At 52.0% G+C, this 21,033-nt stretch overlaps 7 protein-coding genes across 7 annotated transcripts; 2 read left to right on the top strand and 5 right to left on the bottom strand.

Annotated features, from left to right (window-relative positions):
* Window positions 1-13: 13 nt before the first annotated feature.
* N7474_002858 (non-reducing polyketide synthase spyA) lies at window positions 14-6,956 on the bottom strand (the record flags this gene model as incomplete). The annotated part of the gene is made up of 2 exons (XM_057194273.1): window positions 14-6,283; window positions 6,351-6,956. 2 exons carry the CDS (start codon window positions 6,954-6,956, stop codon window positions 14-16), a joined length of 6,876 nt encoding a protein of 2,291 aa, XP_057055628.1.
* Window positions 6,957-7,570: 614 nt separating this feature from the next.
* N7474_002857 (uncharacterized protein) lies at window positions 7,571-12,624 on the bottom strand (the record flags this gene model as incomplete). The annotated part of the gene is made up of 5 exons (XM_057194272.1): window positions 7,571-8,014; window positions 8,068-10,017; window positions 10,111-10,864; window positions 11,605-11,822; window positions 12,253-12,624. 5 exons carry the CDS (start codon window positions 12,622-12,624, stop codon window positions 7,571-7,573), a joined length of 3,738 nt encoding a protein of 1,245 aa, XP_057055627.1.
* A 902-nt stretch (window positions 12,625-13,526) lies between these two features.
* On the bottom strand, window positions 13,527-13,910 carry N7474_002856 (SDR family NAD(P)-dependent oxidoreductase; the record flags this gene model as incomplete). The annotated part of the gene is made up of 1 exon (XM_057194271.1): window positions 13,527-13,910. One exon carries the CDS (start codon window positions 13,908-13,910, stop codon window positions 13,527-13,529), a length of 384 nt encoding a protein of 127 aa, XP_057055626.1.
* A 169-nt stretch (window positions 13,911-14,079) lies between these two features.
* On the top strand, window positions 14,080-15,554 carry N7474_002855 (uncharacterized protein; the record flags this gene model as incomplete). The annotated part of the gene is made up of 4 exons (XM_057194270.1): window positions 14,080-14,385; window positions 14,430-14,647; window positions 14,716-15,078; window positions 15,128-15,554. Coding segments are annotated over 4 exons (1,314 nt in total), but the record flags the coding sequence as incomplete, so codon positions are not given.
* A 114-nt stretch (window positions 15,555-15,668) lies between these two features.
* Window positions 15,669-16,628, bottom strand: N7474_002854 (NAD-dependent epimerase/dehydratase family protein; the record flags this gene model as incomplete). Its single annotated transcript, XM_057194269.1, has 1 exon — window positions 15,669-16,628. One exon carries the CDS (start codon window positions 16,626-16,628, stop codon window positions 15,669-15,671), a length of 960 nt encoding a protein of 319 aa, XP_057055624.1.
* Window positions 16,629-17,147: 519 nt separating this feature from the next.
* Window positions 17,148-19,524, top strand: N7474_002853 (uncharacterized protein; the record flags this gene model as incomplete). The annotated part of the gene is made up of 6 exons (XM_057194268.1): window positions 17,148-17,421; window positions 17,474-17,539; window positions 17,591-18,173; window positions 18,220-18,422; window positions 18,470-18,536; window positions 18,597-19,524. The coding sequence occupies 6 exons, from the start codon at window positions 17,148-17,150 to the stop codon at window positions 19,522-19,524; spliced, it is 2,121 nt and encodes a 706-aa protein (XP_057055623.1).
* A 390-nt stretch (window positions 19,525-19,914) lies between these two features.
* On the bottom strand, window positions 19,915-20,758 carry N7474_002852 (uncharacterized protein; the record flags this gene model as incomplete). Its single annotated transcript, XM_057194267.1, has 5 exons — window positions 19,915-20,036; window positions 20,094-20,231; window positions 20,283-20,343; window positions 20,396-20,520; window positions 20,566-20,758. The coding sequence occupies 5 exons, from the start codon at window positions 20,756-20,758 to the stop codon at window positions 19,915-19,917; spliced, it is 639 nt and encodes a 212-aa protein (XP_057055622.1).
* Window positions 20,759-21,033: the final 275 nt, after the last annotated feature.

Here is a 21,033-nt window from a genome sequence, read left to right as displayed (position 1 = left end):
CCTCCACCATGGATCATGAGCGCTGCGGAATTAGCCAAGAAGTCTTCAAATGAAAATGGAGATAGCACTTACCAACGGGGCGCTTGACACCGGGTGCATCTTCCTTGGCAGGGTAGTAGATATCTGCGAGCAGGGGTATTCCATCCACCGTGGCGAACGGGACGGTTTCCATAGTCTGCAGCTTCCCAATGACAGTCTTCTCCTGGCTCAGGATGGTTCTTCCAATATCAGCCACGAAGCCAGTAATGACACGGAACTGATCCGATTCTTCGGTGTCATCGTTACTCCAGTCCACATGCAGGAATCCAGCCTGAAGCAGTGTCTCTTTCCAAAGATACTCATCGGCGAGTACATGCTTCCGGCCATCTTCGAACAACCACCACCCCTCCAACAACCCGAAGACGCAATCCAGCCAGAATAGGTTGCGGGTGAGTTCCAACAGACACAGGAAACCATCATCACGGAGCAGCTTGCGTGCGTTTGTGGTGGAGTTGAGCAGATTCTTGGTGGCATGCACACAGTTAGACGAGAGGATGGCATGGTATGAGTTCGTCAGGTGCTCTGCAGGGGGTTTCTCGACATCGAGCACGACGAATTCAACGCACCCATAGTGGCTGAATTTGCGTTTGGCCAGAGCCACCAAGGAAGGAGAGAGATCCGTAAAGGTATATGTGAACGGAATATTGTGCTCCAGCAACTTCTCTACGATGTACTTTGTTGTACCTCCTGTACCAGCCCCAAGCTCCAAGATGCGCAGTTTCTCAGGCCCTTTGTACTTGCTGAAAGTCTTGACGAAAAAGTCGCCCAAGATGCGGGTTCCGGTGGCAAACATGGGCGAGTTGGTATAAACATCCTCCATCAGGTCCTTGCTTGCTTTGCTGCCGAAGAGGATCTGCAGGGGATCTGTCTCTCCCTTCAGGCATGATGCGAGTTTTGATCCGGTTGAGTTCAGAAGCATATGCTCACCCCGATGCTGCGGGAAAATAGAATAAATCTGCTGGTAGAGAACCTGCGAGTTGACCGGGTTGATGGGCTTTGCAGTGCGGATCATCCCGCTGTCCGTGATGGCGATCAATCCGGAGTCCTCGAGCACCTTGTAGTATTGCTTCATCACCTTGGCATGCCTGGGAATGTGTGGAATAGGAGGCAGCGCCGACCCAGAGGGAACAGTCGCGAGATCAGCTCCCAAAGCAGCGAAGGCCTCGGTCACATACGCACACACCAGTTCTTTCTGCTGGGGGTAGACATTGGTGCGAAAATCGGCAAAGCCCACCTGCTTCGCGAAGACCGTGTACTTGTCGCGTATCTGGGCAAAGTCCTCTGCACAGTGACCGAGATAATTGACGTTGCTCACGTCTGACGCTTTTGTGGTTTGATCCCGGCGTTTGGTGGAGTAAGCGACCTGTGTCGACGCCCAACGAACGGTTTTGTCAACTTTTTCGGAGACCGTGGATACTGGCATCGTAGTCTGGGGAATGACCATGTCACAGAACTGCCCAAAGGTACATTCGGGGTCCAGGGTCGTCAGGTCAACCTTCCGACCAAATGCCTTGTGGATATCTGCTGCCAATTCAAGCCCAACTAAGGAGTCTAGACCGATATTGCGGAGTAGTTCGCCTGAGGGGATCGGGACAGCGCATTCTAGGTGTTCGACGAACAACTGCGATAGTTGAACCACTTGATTTTCGTAGGCCTTGTCACCAGCCTCCTTATCGTCGAACGGATAGGCGATCTCAGAGAACGGCGTGCTGGTATCCGTATACTGCACTTGGAGAATGCTATCGTCGGTCTCTGTGCCGGACGAAGAGGACGGCGTCATGGTGCCTGCATCGGTACCGGAGGTGATATGCTGGTACAAGCCCCTGAAATCGACGATGCTGGAGAAGGTGGATGTGGAGATGTCGAGGTTGAATCTTTCCCGGATGGCGCTTAGAATTTCTGCTGCCATGAGGGAATCAATCCCCAGGTCTTCCAAGCGAGCACCATCGGTGATATCAGATAATGGAACGTCAGCGACCTCATTAAGCAACGCCATTGTTGCTGTGCGTACTTGCGCATCGGCGGTTGGGGTTGTCCTCCCCAATTTTGGCGGCATGCGGATGGGCTGCGTCATTTGAACTATTGTCGGAGGCTTAGATACCTTCACAGGAGTTTGCATGGAGCTTTGAGCCGGATTGGCACGTTCCAGTGCCTTCTTGAGAGATGAAATGGGCACCTTAGCGAACCGCAATCCGAACAAGGTCATCACCAATTGCTTCGTGGCAGCATCAAAGACGAAAATATCGTTCACGAGTTCCCTCGTCCCGACACGATCGAATGATGAATGCACTAGCCACGATCCAGACGCGTCCAGTGGCCGACATGCATCAATCTGCTCGATCCCGTTGCACAGGTACACCTCGTTTGGCCCGCAGTCTTCCAGACTGTTGACGTGCAGACCTGCTACCTGGGTGAAATTATCTATCACGAGCGGATTGCAGACTGACTCTTTGACCAGCTCCAAACCAGCAGATGGCAACGAGACGAGACCAGTTACCTCCGTGCCCTTGGAAGCGATCTTACTCACGCCGCGGAAGATATCTGAGTAGATGACAACCTTATCAAACATCCTGTAGACCAGCGGGCCTTGCACGGCCGCAGAACTGGAGTCGGAAAGCAAGCCCTCAAAGCGCTGGTAGTCGACAATCCGGCTATACCGGGAGAACCGGGCCTCGATTTTCTCGCTTGCCAAAGAGCTGATGGTGACTGTACCACTGGCATGTTGGATTGCATTGTCTTCGTCACCGAGGGGAAATCCCTGTAGGGTAAACTGGCTTGTTCCCGGGCCGCTAATTGAGAGAATCAGACGGAGTCCACGCTTGAGATCAATAGCTAGGGGCGATTGCATGTGTAGATCCTCAACTCGTGCAGTGTATGTTGACGGTGAGAATTCGGGGACGAGCAGACTAGCGGCAGACGCGGCCATCTCAACGTACAATGAGGCGGGACACAGCGTGCTGTCAAGGACAGCATGGCCGCGGACTAGTGCCTGATACTGCTCGCAATCTTGTCTGATAGCGAACTCGGCCGTCTGACGGTTGGAGTCGAGGTACTTGACGAAGGAAACTAGCTTGGGCTTGGTTTCGACCGCTGGTGCCTCCTTTGACTGGACAAAGCCATCTGCGCCAGGCCGGTCGACGTACTCGAGCCAGTGCCGCGATCGTTCGAATTGATATGGCGGGGGATTGAGAGGGAGATATTCCAATTGCTGTTCTTTTTGGAAAGGCCAGAAATCAACTTGCACCCCAGCCTTCCACAGACTAACCGTTGTGTCAACGAGAGCATCCCATGGCTCGGGCCCCCCCAGATTGATCGAGTAGAAATCATGGCTGGTTGCATCGTTAAGAGCCCGGCGAGCCATATTGATGATTCCGGACGCAGAACCCGCTTCGACCCAGACGCAAGGTCCTAAGCGTTGGGAGATGCGCTCCACCGCTTCAGCAAAGTAAACGGGCTGGCGGGACTGCTGTGCTACCCGGTCTGCTCTGAATTCGTTCCAGCTTTCGACTGAGGAACAGGTCTCAATAGCGATAGTGGGAGATTTGTAAACCATATCCTCCGCCAGATTTTGGTAATCCTCCATGATGGTATCGACAAGTCGTGAATGGAACCCGTGGGTAACGCTCATTTTGCGTGTCTTCAGGGTCGAGGCAGCCAAAGAGTCAAAGGTCTCAATGTCCGTTCCCGAGCCTACAAGGACAAAGCTGTTGGGTCCATTGAAGCAGGCGATTTCCACGACATGACCGGTATTTTCACGGGTCTGAGCAATGAGGCTGTGTACATGAGCCAATTCACCTTGCACAAGCAACATGCATCCTCGTTCAGCTCCCCATTTCTCTCGGATGATCGATGCACGTCCAGAAACCAGCTTAACTGCGTCCGCCAAGCTCAAGACTCCAGCCACACACATTGCTGTTAGCTGTCCGAAACTGTGCCCGATGACTGTCTGTACCTGGAGACCGGCAGCAATCCATGCCATTGCACTGGCGTACTGCAGCGAGAATAGCATACAATGAAGCTGGACGGTGTCTTCGACAGCCTGTTGCTGAAAGATACCAGGGAAGATGCTAGCCAGACCGAGCTGTTGCAACTGGGCGTCACATTTGTCGAGATACCTTCGCAGAAGGGATGAACCGCGGTACATCTCCTCGCTTAGGTGGATGAGATTGCCCGTTTGGCCGCCAAAAGCGAGGACAATAGGACGTTGGGATGACGACACCATAATATCTGACTCTGGCAACTGAGAGCAGATCTGAAGCTTCTCATTTAACTGATCGATTGACTCAGCAGCGAATGCGTCCATATATTTGAAGGAATGATTGTACCGTCTGGCCAGATGGAAAGCCGTGCTGGCCAAGAGGTTTCCCTGCTGGACCGCACAATTTTGGGAGATAAACTCTTTCACAACAGTAGCATACTGCTTGAGACTTCCAGGCGTATTGGCAGATAATACCACGGGATATTTCTTCAATGACACTGTCGCATGGTTTCCACGACCCGCACACGGGGGCTGCGTGACAACCAAAGCCGCATTGCTCCCTGCCGCGCCGTAGTTGTTCACACAGGCAGCATAGAACTCAGTATTCCACGAAGTCACCTCTCGCGCTATGGCCATATTATCCGGCTCCAACGGTGGGATACTTTTATTCAGGGAGATGAAGCTCGCCTGAGGGGGGATCAGGCGCTTCTGCATCATGAGCAGTACCTTAATGAGGCCCGCCACGCCGGACGCGGCTTCGGCGTGTCCGATATTCCCCTTCACTGAACCAAAGTAGAGTTTTCGATCCGCTTGCCCGCCAAACACCTGGCGGATGCTAGCGCATTCGATCGGGTCGCCCTTTGGCGTGCCAGTGCCATGGGCTTCGACATAGGATACGCGGCGTGGGGAGAGACCCGCAATATTCAGCACACGCCGGTAAATGGCAGTCTGCGACAGGGAGACAGGAACAGTCACGGGGTATGCGTTATCGTTCTGATTCACAGCGGAGCCGGCGATGACGCCTAAGATGCGGTCCTTGTCGACAATGGCGCGGTCAAGTCGTTTGAGCAGGATTATACCTGCTCCCTCGCCACGACAGTAGCCATCTGCACGGTCATCAAATGATTTAGATCCTCCAGTGGGACTCAGGAAGTTCGCTGCTCCAAGGTTTTGGTGCAGGGTGGGACTGGTAATGACATTCACACCACCAGCGAGGGCCATGGAACATTCGTTTGCCTGTAAAGCACGACACGCAGTGTGTATGGCTACCAGGGAAGAAGAGCAGGCCGTGTCAAAGACCAGCGAAGGCCCGCTGAATCCAAAGAAATGACTGATCTTGCCGCTGGTGAAGGCGCGAACCATTCCAAGGACTGAGAAGGCTGTGGGTGCATGCGAGGCTACGTTGTCTTCATAGTCAGACGCAGCAACGCCCATGTAGCATCCGATATCTTTTGCAAGAGTGTGCTGGGCGAAGTAACCAGCTGACTCTAGAGCTTCGTAGGCAACTTCCAGCGCCAGGCGATGCTGAGGGTCCATCGAAGCAGCCTCGCGCGATGATCGCTTGAAGAAGCGATGGTCCCAGAGGTCGGGGTGCCGTAAGAAGTTCCCATTCAGAGGGATCCTACCTTCTGGATCCCGACGAAGGTTAGTTTTAGGGAATCGGCCCTCTGGGAGTTCGCTCAGCATTGACGTTGCAGATTCGATGACGCGCCAGTATTCCTCCAAGGAGTCTGCGCCGGGGTATCTACAGGCCATTCCGACAATAGCAACAGCATCTCTGGGGTGTTGGTAGGGTTTGTCGTAATCCTTCTTGGCCTCTGTCTGGATATGGCTTACATGGAGAGCACCAGACTGCCGAATTGTGCGCGGGATGCAATCGCCCAAGCCCAATACAGCGACCTCAAGCTCCCCGGCTGTTGATGGCCCAAGACTATCCACTGCTTTGCTCGTGGTTTGATACCAGTCGGATACATCGAGAAGCAACGTTCGTAGTGCAGCAACATGCAGAGTCTCATTACCAGAGAGTATTTGTCCGTTGACATTGGTTCGTAGAGGGACTAGGGGGCGGTAATGGTCGGGGAATCGCAGAGATGATGTGCTCTCACATAAACGGACCAGCTTGTTAAAGGACTCTTGATGGATCGAGTTATGAAAACGACCAGCAAGGGGGATCTCCCTGACCTGAAGGCCAATATTATTCATATCGTGAACGATACTGGACTTGCTTGCTTGTGGAACCGTGAACGTCGCTGAGGTCGCGTCCGACTGCACAGATATATATGCCTGGAACGATCGTCAGCAAGATATCCAGCACAACAGAGGCACCACATACCTTATCATAATTGGCCAAAATAGCATTAATATTCTGCTTGTCTGCCGCTGCAGCCCATCGCCCAGCCAGACAGACAAATTCTGAGGTGTTGCGTTGGTCCAAATCCACATACGCCCCGATACAGGCAGCCAGACGCAAGGCCACTGCTCCCAACTCGACAATATCTTTATCGTCACGAGAGCATGACAATGCAAGTGCTGTGAGGAATCCAGTGCAGAACCCTTGAATGCCTCCGTCTTTGACTCCGTTCAGAATGCGTAGATGGCACTGGGTTGGATTTTCCGTCAGGTAATTGAGATACTCAACCAACTGAGAGATAACTGTGAGGGGCGACAATAGTAAATTGGGATTTAAAATTGAAGCAGTGTCGAGTAATGTCTCTCCGTCGAGCCATTTGCTAAATCGCTCGAGGATTTGCTTTCCGGAGATGGCTTTCAGCTCTGAGTCTGCCTCAAGCAGCGTGCCCCATAACCGGGGGAGTTCACGGATGGCATTGACAAAAGGTTGAAGAATAGGATCTGCGAGTAGAACCTTTTGTAGGGAAGCAAGATAGTCATCAGACCATTGGATAGCCTGCGACCCGCACAGAAGCAGGGATGGGGTCATAGTGAAGAAGTTGAGTCGGTAGCGAAATGACAGCGAAGAACTGTTGAAGATGTTCAGCCGTAACCAATAATAAAGGTGCTACACAGCCATGAGTTTATGGTTGAATATGGACGATCTGGTTCACCATCCCAGGAGTTATACTGGATGGACCCTGCAGCACAGGGCTGCCGGACCCTGCAAACCCAAACCCCGAGTAAAGAGTTTCGGAACTCCTATAGTTCCTGCCCATGTATACTCTGGCCCTCTGGCATGATAAGCACAGCCTCGTATTGCCAGGTGGGTTATTCCGCCTGGGATTTCTCAGATTCTTTCCAATGCAAGTGAGCCTGGGAGAGCTCCCTGTCCTAATTTGTTCACGGACATCGCCGGTGCAGACTCTCGAAGCCTCTACTGTTAAGGTAAAAGCTGCAAATAGCAAAAAGCCACGCAGTTGATACTGGTCAGTGACCCCGGAACACTGTCTAGGGATCAGTTACGTAGCGTTCTAAATTGCAGTATATTCGAAAGTCCCGATCGTAGTCACGGAGGATTTACGTGAGTGCCTGTTATTTCGTAGAAATCAAGATCTGGAAGTGACTGACTACCATACTAAGTCGATTGAAAAGGCCATAACTTTAGGTAGACTCAATACGAAATACCTGGTCCCCCAGTGTTCCATTTTTCCTCCACTCGTTCACGTACTTCGACACCACTTCCGCCGAAACCTCATCCACCTCCCGAAGGGTCCTCGAGGCGGCCCTTGTTCTGCTCATATCTAGAATAACCCTCCCCGTCGCCATGCGCTGAAAATTCTTTTCAAAGAAATCAGACAGCATATCCAACTCCATCCGCTCATCTTCCGTTCCCTGCTGTTCCACTGCCGCTTGTACATTACGCAACCACTGGTTAAACGGTATGCGAACTGTGTTGATGCCCATGCAGGAAGCAAATACATCAAGAATGTCTTGCCACGCTTGACGGATGGGATTTTCCAGATGGTAGATACCACTTAGGGACGGCGAAAAGAGGATATCAACCAGTACGGCAGCTGCAGCATCCACAGGGATCCAAGAGAGAGTCTATCTTCTTAGCAACGGGTTGTCATATATAGATGTAAGAAAAGGGCACATACCTGTTTAATAACCGGAAGTTGTCCCACCAGGCCCGCGAACTTCATCAGCGTAGGGAAATGCTCCTTCGGGTTCCAGTAGCCGCTAGTGGAGGATCCCGACATCTGTCCCACCCGTACAATCCCCAATTCTAGCCCTGGGTATGTTTTTGCTGCGGCGCGTAGAACTTCCTCACACACATATTTAGCTTGGCCATAGCCAAAATCGTCAATGACGCTGGCTTTATCTGATGGGATTTCAGGAACAAAACATGTCCCGTGAGTGCGTGGATATTGTCCCACAACAGCGATGGAAGAGACAAACAGGAGCCGTGGCTTGATACAAGGCCGACGGTTGTGGATGTCATGACTGAGGCGGACGAGGCTTTTGAGATACTGAAATTGGGATTGAAAGGAAGCGAGACTGCGCTTGAAGTCCATTGGCCAGGCATTATGGAGGATGTGTGTAGTTTGTGCTATTAGCTGGGTGTAGACCTCCGGAGAGAGACCGAAGGAGTCAGCGGTCGGATCGCATGGAATGATTTCAATCTTTGATGCTTCTTCGAGCCGAATTGACACTCCTTTGGTTTTCATTATGTCCAGTTGTCGTTGGAGAAGGTCAATTTGCCCTGTCGACGGGTCTGCAGTTTGTCGATTGAGGCAGACAACCTTCTCGACCGTGGGTGAAGCGACCAAATGAGACAAAAGGTTAGACCCAAGGTTGCCAGTGCTGCCAGTTAGAAGCACGATAGCTTTCTCTTGAATACTGAGGGAATGCTGACGAATAATCTCATCAATTTCACTTTCAGAGTCCTCGCTATGACCGTTCTGAGTTCCTGCTATACCGCGTAGAGCCGCTGCAAGCTTGGAAACGGTGGGATTCCTGTAAACGAGATCGATTCCGACGCATCCTCTCTGGCTTTTAGGCATAGCAGACAGTAGAAGGCGGTGCAAACGCATTGCCTGCAGCGAATTCATCCCTAGTTCAAAGAGATCGTTATCGTCACCCCATTGCGAAGGGCGGATCTTCCACCCTATCTCCCTTTGGATGAGATCTTTCAACTCGCTTCCAAGATCGTCAGACTGAATATTAAGGACGTTTGCTTCTTGGGTGCCCCCTAACACTTTATAAACCTGTGCAATTTCCTCTTCATAAACACGGTAGGTCTCCCTCCTCAGGATTGAGCCTTTGTCGGACCTTGGAATAGGTTTCTCTGGCGACGCAAATATAACACTAGCCGGGCTGGAAATACGCGCATGGGAATCCATCTGCTCCCCAGCCTCGACGATAATTGGCCACAGAGCTGTCTTGAGCACCTCCTCATCGGCAATCTCGTATGAGGGCTCAACAATAACACCAATCTCGAATTTGCCTTCCCCAAACGCCACGGCGGACTTTACTCGCTCATCTTGCATAAGGAGTGACTCGAGAATCCGTGGGATGACCTTCTCTCCATTAACGAGAACGATCAAATCGTCTTTGCGTCCTGCAGCTCGGAGATGGTGCCTGTACTCTGTACCACGGCTGATGAGGATATCTTGCAACTCGAAGGGCGAATCCCAACCAAATGGGTGCACAGTTAGTTTGTACTGTTTCTCCTCAGAAGAGGGGCTAGCATTAACCTCGTCGAGACGGTAGTTGATATCCTGGCGAAGTTGCCAGTAGTGCCAGTCGTAATCTGGGGCGGGGATGGAAACGACCCCCAAAGGTCCGCACTCGGTGGTGCCAAAATGAGCCAGCAGACTCACACCAGAGGCTGCTAATATCTCGGCGACGGAATTCTTGAGTGGTCCTCCGCCGGAGAGGACAAATTCCAGGGGTCGCAAGGCATTGACGCCTTGTTCTGGAGCTAGTGCGGTGATTTCCTCGAGAATATGAGGCACTGTCATCAGGGCTGTTGGGCTGAAGGTGTGGATCAGCTCGATAATCAAAGACCCCGTGGGTATGGTGTTGGAAGGAGGCAGCATAAATGGCTTCCCAGCTCCCATGGCGAGACATGGTGCGACAAGACCGAATCCCTGGCTTATCAGCGTTTTGCTTGGATACCTTTTAACTCAGAAACTTACGTGAAATAGTGGTAGCGCTGAAAGCACGCTCCCTATAATGTCCTCTTTGCCCAACTGATGGCACTCCGTAAAGTTCAGGAGATAACGATGTGGTTGGTAGATTGGCTTGGGGAGTCCGGTTGTGCCTGAAGAGTGCAGAATCAATACATTCCGATCGTTTTCGCTGATAAAATGCCTCTCGTCGTTGTTTTTGGTAGTAGAAAGATCCAAATTTTGACTATCCTCAAGATCGTCCTCGTATGGTCGCTGTATATACATCTGAATACCAACTGACTGGCCTTGGCCATCGAGTGCAATAGTCTCCTCAATTGTACTCGTTAGTCGGGGCGATGCAATGACTGATTGTGCTCTGATACTGGACAGGAGATGCTGTACGGCCGTCGGGCTGAGTCGAGCAGAGAGAACGGCCACGGGAACTCCCAGGCTCATCAACGCTAGGACATGGATCAGGAGCCCGACATTGCTCTCTAAGAAGAGCACCACAGGACTGCACTTAGTCACTGTTCCATCTTTGTTGATCATAGGAGAGAATAGTCCACCTATTTCTTCCTGTAGTCGCCGGGAACAGTAGGCAACGGCGTCGTAGAACTGCCGATGCGTGATCGAAATCGGATTACCGAGGGCATTATTTTGTTTGGAGGGCAGTTGGAGACAAAAGACACGGTCTGGATTGTGCTGGGCGTTGTAGTGCAAGAGTTCTATAATGCTTTTTATTGCTTTCGAGTCATCAGGTTGGAGCAGATTGACATTGGCCCTCTGGAAAGGAGCTATGTCGATAGCGATGGGCGACATAATGATCTTCGTCCTTTACATCCACGCAAAAATTTCTGAAAGGCCTTGTCGAACATCTATAAATCCCAGTGCCGAGGATCGGAACCAGTCATCTATTTGACACTAACCCGGTCCGAGGCTGATTGGCTATTCATTTGACTGTTATGAACGGACCAGAGTATGACTGCTTCATGATCTATTTGTCTGTTTCCATTGGCGTACTGGCTTACTTACACTGCATTCACTCGTTTCTATCGAGTATGCATGTGAATTCTGTCAAGAACCCCCATCCTGCTTATGCAGTCTCTTGTATAGCTCTCTTCTTCAGTCTTACCAGGAAGCCCTCCTGCATGACAAACCACCGATTCATGACCCGCCAGCCGCCTCCCTCTTCCTGTCCCACCAGCTCAAACTGCTCACATCAGCCCTGTCCATGTAAAAAAAAGAAAAAAAGAACACTTACGTCGTACTTCATCAACAAAGTCGGAACCACCTTGTACATCTCTAGATAGGCGATATGCTTACCCATGCACGTCCGATGACCCGCTCCAAACTACACCATTGTCAGTCAACCGGGGTATATATATATTGAGAGCGACACTCACCGTCAGCAGAGCATTCTCCATCTTCCTGCGCTTCTCCGTATCACATCTCAACCATCTGTCCGGATTCCACTCATCGCAGTCCTCTCCGTACAGCTCCTTGTTCCGATGCACCACCCACGCACTCATACCCACTACCGTGCCACCTGGCAGAAACTTGCCACAGATAGTCGCGCCTTGGCGGGGTACAACCCGCTCATATGGAAGTCCAAAAGGGGGGTGAATGCGGCCGCCCTCTTTAATCACTGCATCCAGATAGGGTAGTTCGCGAGTTTGCTTCCACGAAGCGAGTTCGTTTAGGTTCCCTGCTGCAGCTGCGTTATCCAGTTCTTTCCGGAGCTTGTGTAGGGTGTCTGGATTAGTGAGGAGATGATAGAAGACAGCCCGTAGGAAGATACCGGTGGTGTCGCTACCAGCGGTGATGTTGGAAGAGGCCCAGGCACTCAGAGCACTACTTTCAATGAGCAAGGAATCGCAAAGAAATTGTGCAGATACGTACTACGGGGGTATCGACGAATCCTTGGCTTCCGCCTCCATAAACCTGGACAGGAAATCGCGTGTGTTAAAATGCCAGTCATTCTTGTTCGTCGTGCGCTGCAACTCCCGACGTTCCTCTACACGGGCCATGGCGAACGCTGCTCCGGGACTGGCGCCACCACCTCGTAACCAGCGCTGGATGGGGTTATTGATCCAGAATTTGTCGAGCCAGGGCATTTGGGTCACCTTTATAGGTCAGACCGGCTCCGTACCAATAAAAAAATTAACTCACCAACGAAGTCTTCTTAAACGTCCCCCAGATGCTGGCCATGACATTATTGACATCCTCTCCCGACTCAAGAAAACCCAAGCGCCGAGAGTAAGTCAACTCGCCAATCACGTCAAACGCAAACATCTGCAACCACTTGCCGAAATCTAGGGGTGTCTTTTTCTCCAAAAAGCGTGTCTCGAGCTGCTCGCAGAATACACGCATGGTGCTGTCGACGTAGGGCTCGAAGGAGAGCAGCGTGCTCATGGAGTAGGCACTCGAGATGGGTTTCTTCAAGGCGCGATGGACTTTTTCGTCTTGTGCCGCGAAGATTCCGGGGATAGGTTTTCCGCGAGGTTTCATCAGAAGCGCGTGGTAAAAATCGGACTGGAACATTAGCTACATTTACATGTGTGATTAAAGCAGGAATACCTTCATCCATGGATCGGTGAACCCATATATGTGGCCGACTTCTTTCGGGTCGCCGACAGATACCATATTTGGACCAAAACGAACGAGGGCACCATATTTGCGATGGAGCGCTGTGTGAATATCGTGCGCCTTGAAGCTCAGGACCCAGCTGAAACGAGGAACGTTGGTCCAGCGAGCGTAGAAAGGGCCGGGGATGTGCGACAGTCGAAGGTACGATCGTAGCAGCGAAAGAACAAATAGGAGCAGGGGAACTGCTCCCAGAACGATTGAATTGAATGTGACAAGGTTTACTGTGTCTTGGAAAAGAGCCATTTTTGCTATCTATGGATGACACTCGATAGTAGACTTAGAACGAGGCCAAGGAGCCGTGGGGTATTTGCATCAAAAACTTATACTCTGGTCCCTGGACCAGGGTTAAGTGCACCAAAATATGAGCTCTAATATAGTAGGACTGATGTATATTAGGCCATTCCTCCATTTACCCTGAGAGTCTGGCCCATAACCCAACGACTATCGCTACTACACAGAAACACGATACTCCCGACAATATCCTCAGTCTCCCCAACGCGTCCATTGGGATTGGCATTCCGCAAAAATGCCAGTGTCTGTTCCGTCTGCGCTCGGTTGAACAACTCCGTAGCTGTAGGCCCGGGCGCAATACAGTTCACCGCGATTCCTTTCCTCCCTAGATCCTTTGAAAGCACACGCGTCATTTGCTCGATGGCCCCTTTGCTGGATACATAGCTGAGATAGGGCGGGGCCACCGTAGAGGCACCACATAGCGTCGTAGAGAAGAGGACGACGTGGGATCCAGGAGCCAGGTGAGGGGCAGCTTTCTATACGATCATCAATCATCGTTCCGATAGTCACGGAGCAGGATGGATTACCTGGACCAAAAATAGCGATCCCTTAACATTCAACTCGAAAATTGTATCATACACATCCTCTGTCAAAGCCTCCAGGGGGGTCAGGGCCATTTTCCCCGCCGCAGCAATCACGAGATCGATCTTGCCAAATTTCTCGACTGTCTGGTCCACGAATCGCGAGATCTCGGCGACTTTGCCTGCGTTGAGTTGAATGGCGATGGCACGGTCACTGCCGACTTTCTCGACCACCTCCTGAGCCCCTGAAGCGTCGGACAGATAGCCCACCGCGACGCAGGCACCTTCTTGCGCCAGGCGCAGGGCAGCGGCCTTGCCGATGCCTTTGGAGCCACCGGTGATAATGGCGACTTTACCGGCGAGGGACATATTGACAGTAATCGGGTTGTGGTGCGAGAAAGGAAAAGGTGTTTGTGATTAAACGTAGATTGCAAATCTGTTAAATAGAACAGCCACCGGGCTTGTCTCGGAGATAATGTCGACGTCCGATTGGCACTCTCGGCATTAATGGACATACTCTGGTCCCTCCTGATCCAGCCCGGACAAGACAGCTCTTCCGCTTTATTTTCTGTTCTTTAAATCTCTATCTGTGCCGGTATGTTTTCCCCTACAATATTGGGCTATCGACATGGCAGAGGAAAAACCAATCGATAACAACCCTCCTGATCCGTCGGATTTTCCCGACGGCGGCTGGAAGGCCTGGTCAGTTGTTCTAGGTGCTTGGTCGTGCCTTTTCTGCAGTTTTGGGTGGATCAATTCCATTGGGCTTTTCCAGACCTTCTACCAGGATGAGCTGTTTCGGTCCTACGCGCCCAGTTCAATTGCCTGGATCACATCCGTCGAGGTATGCTCCGCGGCCTACATTATTGCACATTCTAATTGCAGTAGACAGGAATTATGTACATTACCTCGCCTGTATATGGCAAAATTTACGACAATTATGGGCCCAAACCCCTAGTGTATGGGGGCGCCTTTACCCATGTCTTTGGACTGATGATGGCTTCGCTGGGAACAGAATACTACCAAATCTTCCTGGCGCAGTCAATCTGCAGTGCCCTTGGTGCGGCAGCATTATTCTCGGCCGGAATGGGACCAGTCGGCTCGTGGTTTCTGAAAAACCGAGCATTGGCTTTCGGAGTAGTTGCTTCGGGCTCTTCGCTGAGCGGGTGTTTAGTTCCGTGCGTGATCTCATCCATCTGCTGGAGGAAACTGACCCAGGTAGAATCATCGTAACGCGACTAATCCCCCGGATTGGATTTCCATGGTCCATGCGCATCTGCGCCTTCATGTTCCTTGGTTTGTTGCTTCTCGCGATGATTTTCCTGGAGCCGCGCGTGCCGCCCCAGCCCAAACCATGGAATATCAAGGATTTCCTGCTTCCGTTGAAAGAACTGGCCTTTCTCACTACGGCGATAGGGTTGTGTCTGTTCTCCTGGGGCATGTTTGTCCCGTTCAATTTTCTGGTGCTCGAGGCGCAAATGCACGGTATGAGCCTGTACCTGGCTAACTACCTCATTGCCATTTTGAACGCTGTCAGGTACCCATTCCTCCCCCCGTCTGTTTTTATACTTGGTTGACAAAAACAGTATATTCGGTCGCATTATCCCCGGCTGGCTCGGTGACCGAATCGGGCGCTTCAACATCGCCATTTTGACCACGGGAACATCGGCCATCTTAGTCCTGGCTTTGTGGATTGTCGCGAACCATTCCGCTGTCACGATTGTCTTTGCCGCATTGTTTGGCTTTAGCTCTGGCACTTTTGTGTCCATTACACCAGCGTTGATCCAACAGCTATCTGCAGTGCAGAACGTGGGGATCCGCCTGGGGACGTGCTTCGGGATTATGAGTTTAGCCACCTTCACCGGGAATCCGATTGCGGGGGCACTCATTGCACGCGATGATGGGAGCTACCTGTATTTGAAGATCTTCAGTGGTGCGGCTATGGCAGCAGGGTGTGGGATGTTGATTGTTTCGAGGACGATCCAAGTTGGGTTGAATTGGAGGAAGATATAGAGGAAGATATAGTGTCAATCCCGTCTGAATTCGATCTGACTTGGGGATTGGATAACAGGTATATTGCTAAGTATTGCATTTTCTGTATCTTGCAACAACGACTAGTACGATCGCTCACTGGAAAGCCTCCCACGCCTTCAAATAAACTGGCAGATTCAAGATAAACTCATTCCGGCGCGGCTCCCATCCGAGGACCGTCTTCGCCCGCGACGCATCCGACTTGCTTACCAGGCTCAACGCCTCCAGGAATGGATTGCCGTGTGTACCCGCATACTCCAGCTTGGCCTTGACGCCCAGCGCCTCCTTGGCCGCCTCCATGATTTCCTGCACGCCAATGGTTTCCGACACCAGATCAAACACGGGCCAGGCACCGAGTCGTCCATCCAGCCGGTCAATGGCTGCATGGAACGCAGCGGCCGCGTCATCGACGTGCAGCGTGCCGGTCCTCGCGGTGATATCGGCGGGGATCTGGATCGTCTCCTGGCTGCCGGATTTCTTCGCGGCGAGAAGGCCACCCCACCACGTGCCCCAGACCCAGGAGGTACGACCGTACATCGCACACGGTCTCAAAATGGCCACATCCAGGACATCGCGAGATGCCAAGATGGCCTGCTCGTGCGCCGGACGCCAGGCCACCGCGGTGGCCGGCTTGTCCTTCGACTGCGCGCTGCCGACCGGGGACAGATCACTGACGCGTGACGCAGGCGAGCCGTGCACCCACGAGCCGGAGCAGTACACGTATCCCAGCTTGGGACCAACGATATTTTCCTTCTTCAGCGTGTTGCGGCGAGTAGTGGCAGCGTCCACGACCCCCTGGAGGATCTGTGTGGCCTGCTCGTAAGCGGACGTGGAGTCCACCACAACATCGATGGAGTGCTCAGCAATGATGGCAGCGAGTTTGGCTGGATTGGTGATGTCATCTTCGACGGGATGGACTTCGTTCTGGAGGAGGAGTTTCGCTTTTTCGGGGGTACGAGCCGTGCCCCAGACGGTGTAGGTGCCAGCGGCGAGGAGGGATTTGGCGATGGCGAGGCCGACGTAGCCGGAGCCACCGAGGATGAAGACGTTGGGCATCTTGGGGTGATAGTGGTATCGTACTTTAGGGAAGTGTTGGTATGATGGTTCAATGTATCCATCCACACCTCTATCTGCTCGTGGTATTTATACATTGTGGCTGTATCTCGTCCCGCTCGCTCTATGTCGGATGAAACTCTCGGACGCCGCTATGTCCGATGCAGGTGAATTTGTCAGCGCAGATGTTCTTTGTTCGCCTGTTGGTGTGACATGAGAGACCGGAGTACTCGAGCCCCTGCATATCAGGGTCCAGAGCGTCTCATCCAATCGATGAAAGTCAAAATACGCGATCGCCCCAGCTAGCCAGCGGATCTCTGGCCGCGTCTCCACCCAACAGCCTCATGCGCTCCCGTCTTACGGCCGTTGACTCCGGGTCCACCAACCCAGAGTAATGCCACGGCCTTTGGTCGAAAGGTAAGAGATGAAAATGAAACATGCAGCTGCTTCAGGAGGATCCGGTAACTAACCAGTTGTGATCTTGAACCCTGACTAATCAACCCTAACGCCGATTTCTGATCAATGGCTAGTACACTGCCTCCCAAAACATGGGAAACTGGATGCGCGCGACCGGCAGAGGAAGCGTCCTGGGAAGCTGAGGCAAACTATGTGACTGAATCCGGCGAACAGGCTCATTGGACACTGCCGGTGTATACGGAACCGCCCACTTCGACCATTGGTAACCAACTTGGGCTGACGCATTTGCGAACTTGGCCGAGTATCTACGATGGTACTTCCACAGGGAAGCCGGAATGGTTCAAGCCTTCCAAAGAGGTCGATGTGCTGATTTGCGGAGGTATGAGTATCCATCGATAATACCTGGATCAACCACTAACGGACAATTATAGCTGGTCCATTTGGCCTGGAAGTCGGCCTGATTCTCGCCCGGCAGGGGATTAGTTTTCGCATAATTGGTGTGTTATGGTTCCCAGTCATAGTATAGAGTCTGAAATTGACAGCCATAGACAAATCAAATACCCCCTGCCTCTCGGGAAGAGCAGATGGTGTTCATCCCCGAGCCCTCGAGCTCCTCCACAGCTGGGGTCTCGCTCACGAGGTTTCCGAAGAAGGACCCATTTTGAACTCGACCGTACTCTTTCGCAATGGCGTTAAGCTGTTTCATGGGTTTAGTTCCACCTGTGACTCCCGCTACAAGGGGATCCACATCATCACCCAGGGTCAGATGGAGCGCATCTACATCCGCGATCTCCTCCGTCACCGGATCGTCGTGGAGCGGGGCACGACAGTCAGTCAATTCGAGGTGGATCAGTCGTGGAAGGATCACCCGGTACGAGCGATCTTGAAGAATTCTGCCACGGGGCAAGAGGAGGTAGTGCGCGCTCGATATCTCATCGGTGCAGACGGAGCAGCCAGCAGCATCCGCGAGCAATTGGGAGTGGAATTTGATGGGATCGCGACGGATATCTACTGGGCAATTATGGACTGTCGTTTCAAGACGGACTATCCGTATATTCTTGGTTTCAATGTCATTATTAGTGCGGAGCATGGGGGGTGCATTGTGATCCCGCGAGAGGATGGATATACTCGGTATGCCTCCGAATCTGCCTGCGAACATACCTTCTGACCAAGCTAGGTTCTACACTCAGATCAATGGCGAAAAGGCCCGGAAACTACAGGCAAACCGACAGGCCCGACGCAATGGCTCCGCGGTAGGAGAGACCCGTATCGATGACCACGGTATCACGCCGGACGAGGTACTCGAACAGCTCAATCACATCATTGCGCCTCACAAGGTCGAATTTGCATCGGCTATGAGCTGGTTTTCGGTCTGGAGAGGTATGGTAGCGTCACAAACTGATATGAAACCCCTACTAATCAATCAGTGAGCGAACGAGTCGCACGCAGCTTCTCTTCCCCGGATCTTCGCGTCCATCTCGGTGGCGACGCCGCGTAAGTCTTGGCCCCCTCCCAGTCCGTGGTTGAGATTGACTTGAAAAGACACGTCCACAGCGTCTTGGGTGCCTTCGGGCTCAACTCCTCTATATACGACGCCGCCAATCTGGGCTGGAAACTCGGCCTCGTGCTTCGCAAACACGCCCAGCCCTCTCTTTTAACCACTTACGACCCGGAACGCCGCCTCTTTGCTAACAGCGTCATCCGATGCTCCGGCGCCTACCTGCGCTTCATCTGCAATTCATCGCTCCCGCTCGCCGCCCTGCGAGATCTAGGCGCTCATCTCGAGTCACACGATGAGCACCTCCCATTGCTGGATGGAAGTACTGAGGCGGATCGTGACTTTCTTTATACCTTCTTCAAACGACATGCAATGTTCCTGCTTGGCGTGGAGTGGCCCATTCCGACTTCGACGATTTGTCCCTCTAATGACGATGTACGGCCCTCGTCTCTACGGAATGGAGTCCGTGCGCCAAATCCTCGCGTCTGCCTCGAGACAAATTACACCGCGTATCTGTACGACAAGTTGACAGGAGTGGCGCGGTTCCATCTGCTGGTGTTTGGGTCAGACCTGCAGGGTCCAGTGAGGGAGCGGTTAGCCGTTTTGGCAAGGGACATTTGCCGGAGGAGAGGGTTTTATCAACGATTTGGGAGTGGCGAGATGTTTAATCTCGTCGTTGTGACGAAGAGCCTCCCGTATCAGACAGCAGAGCTACTGGAGGGCGGCCTAGCACCTCTCAAGGAGCATGCGACGGTTGTCTATGACGACCGCACACCGGATGAGGATGCGCATTACTGGTATGGTGTAAATCATGCACGAGGAGCGGTGGTGGTGGTGCGCCCTGATCTGGCGGTGGGGATGAGTGTCTGGCCAGAGGAGACGGAAAAGCTGGATAAGTATTTTACGTCGTTTTTGTTGGAGAGTGAGAAGGTTGAAGCCATGAAGAAGGAGGGTCTGTTGGCTCGGTTGTGGGCAGCTTGGTGATCGTTATTGGGCTCTTTCCGTTATCCAATTCCTGCTCCTTCCTGCCTGAGATTTTCGCTTACAATTTATTCTAAGATCTTCCAGTACATAAATTCTTTGTTGTCAGTAGAGACTGGGACTATAGTGCTTTACAGGGTACTTCTTTCCGGTGATCAATGGCGTCCAGGCAAATATAAGTTGTTACAAATCTATTTTGAACATATATATGCAACCAACTGTAGGATATGTATATAATATGGATTAAAGCATGCTTGTCTAGTATTAGACACAGATCCGATGAGATAAACTTGTGCTTAACACTCAATATACATCTTCGATTGATACACCACTCTAGCTACCAATATAACCCCCTTCAGGAACCTATCACAATCGCCCCCATAGACATCCATTTTAATCGTCTCTAACCTCATAAAAAATGGTGAAAGAATCAATACTCACGCCCGTGAGCTTTCCCTGGTTCTCGAGAACTGCTGATGTATTGGTAATTCCCCCCTCGTGCGAAGGGGCCGACGCTACCGACATGATAAGTTTCTTCACTAACATTCAAAGAAACCTCTGGATGCACTTACGAAATGTCTCTCCGGTCTCGCAGCGCCAATTCTTCCACGCGATCGCTGTCTCGTTGCGAACGACTGTCTGCTGGCCGATGATACTCGTCCAACCGCCGTGATAGGCCCCAGCACCGGGCACTTGAACCACAGGAGGCTCTATCGGAGTATTAGAGTAAACCATGAAACACTCTGGGCTCAGATACGTACTCGGGCTCTGCTGGTACTGTTGGTCAAACGACCCATCTGGCCAGGTCCTCCATTGCGTAAGCTTGCAAGCGTTAGCGTTACCTGACGGTTCAATTTTTGAATGGGAGGCAAACCTCCTCGCTGATCTGGTAATAGCCCGCTGGTCCCGAGAAATTGAAAGTCCGAACAGCACCGGGAACTCGGTCTTTACCCTTCGTGCTGGAAGGGACTAGACCACCCTGGAACTGGATGTTGAAGACTAGAACTGTTAACCGAGAATAAACAGACGGGCGAAGATACTAACACCAGCCCATGATATCCTGCACATCGTGGGCGGGAGCGCCAATCACGCCATAGGATGTAAGGTTTTTGAAGGTGGTGCCCGCAGGACATTTGCAGGGACGATCAACCATGCTGCATGGAGGGAGAGAAGCCGGTCTGGCCGTTGCCGCCGTTCCTGCTGCAAGAATGGCGCATGTGATGGTGGAAAGTTTCATATTGACAGGGGTTAGGGATGCTGCAGATGCTACTCGATTTCTGTGCCATTCACCGCGAAGCATATAGTTCAATGAAGGCGTGTCTACCTTTATATACCTCGCTCTCCGCTGAGAATCCAAACCCAACGCAAATAAATTTTTTGGCTTGCATAGCTTTCCATGTCGTTGACCCGATGTCAGCTCGTATCGTTAAATTACTCCCACTATGTAAGCGCTAACCTGACCCCTGCAATCTTCACTCGGTGTTTGGCAGACGAACTCCACTACACTCCTTT

This window comes from Penicillium riverlandense, assembly GCF_028828495.1.
Source record: "Penicillium riverlandense strain IBT 135883 chromosome Unknown utg000002l_segment0_segment0, whole genome shotgun sequence".
Classification (NCBI taxonomy): Eukaryota; Fungi; Ascomycota; class Eurotiomycetes; order Eurotiales; family Aspergillaceae; genus Penicillium; species Penicillium riverlandense.
Note: the sequence above shows the minus strand (reverse complement) of the source record. Positions and strands in the feature narration are given on the sequence as shown.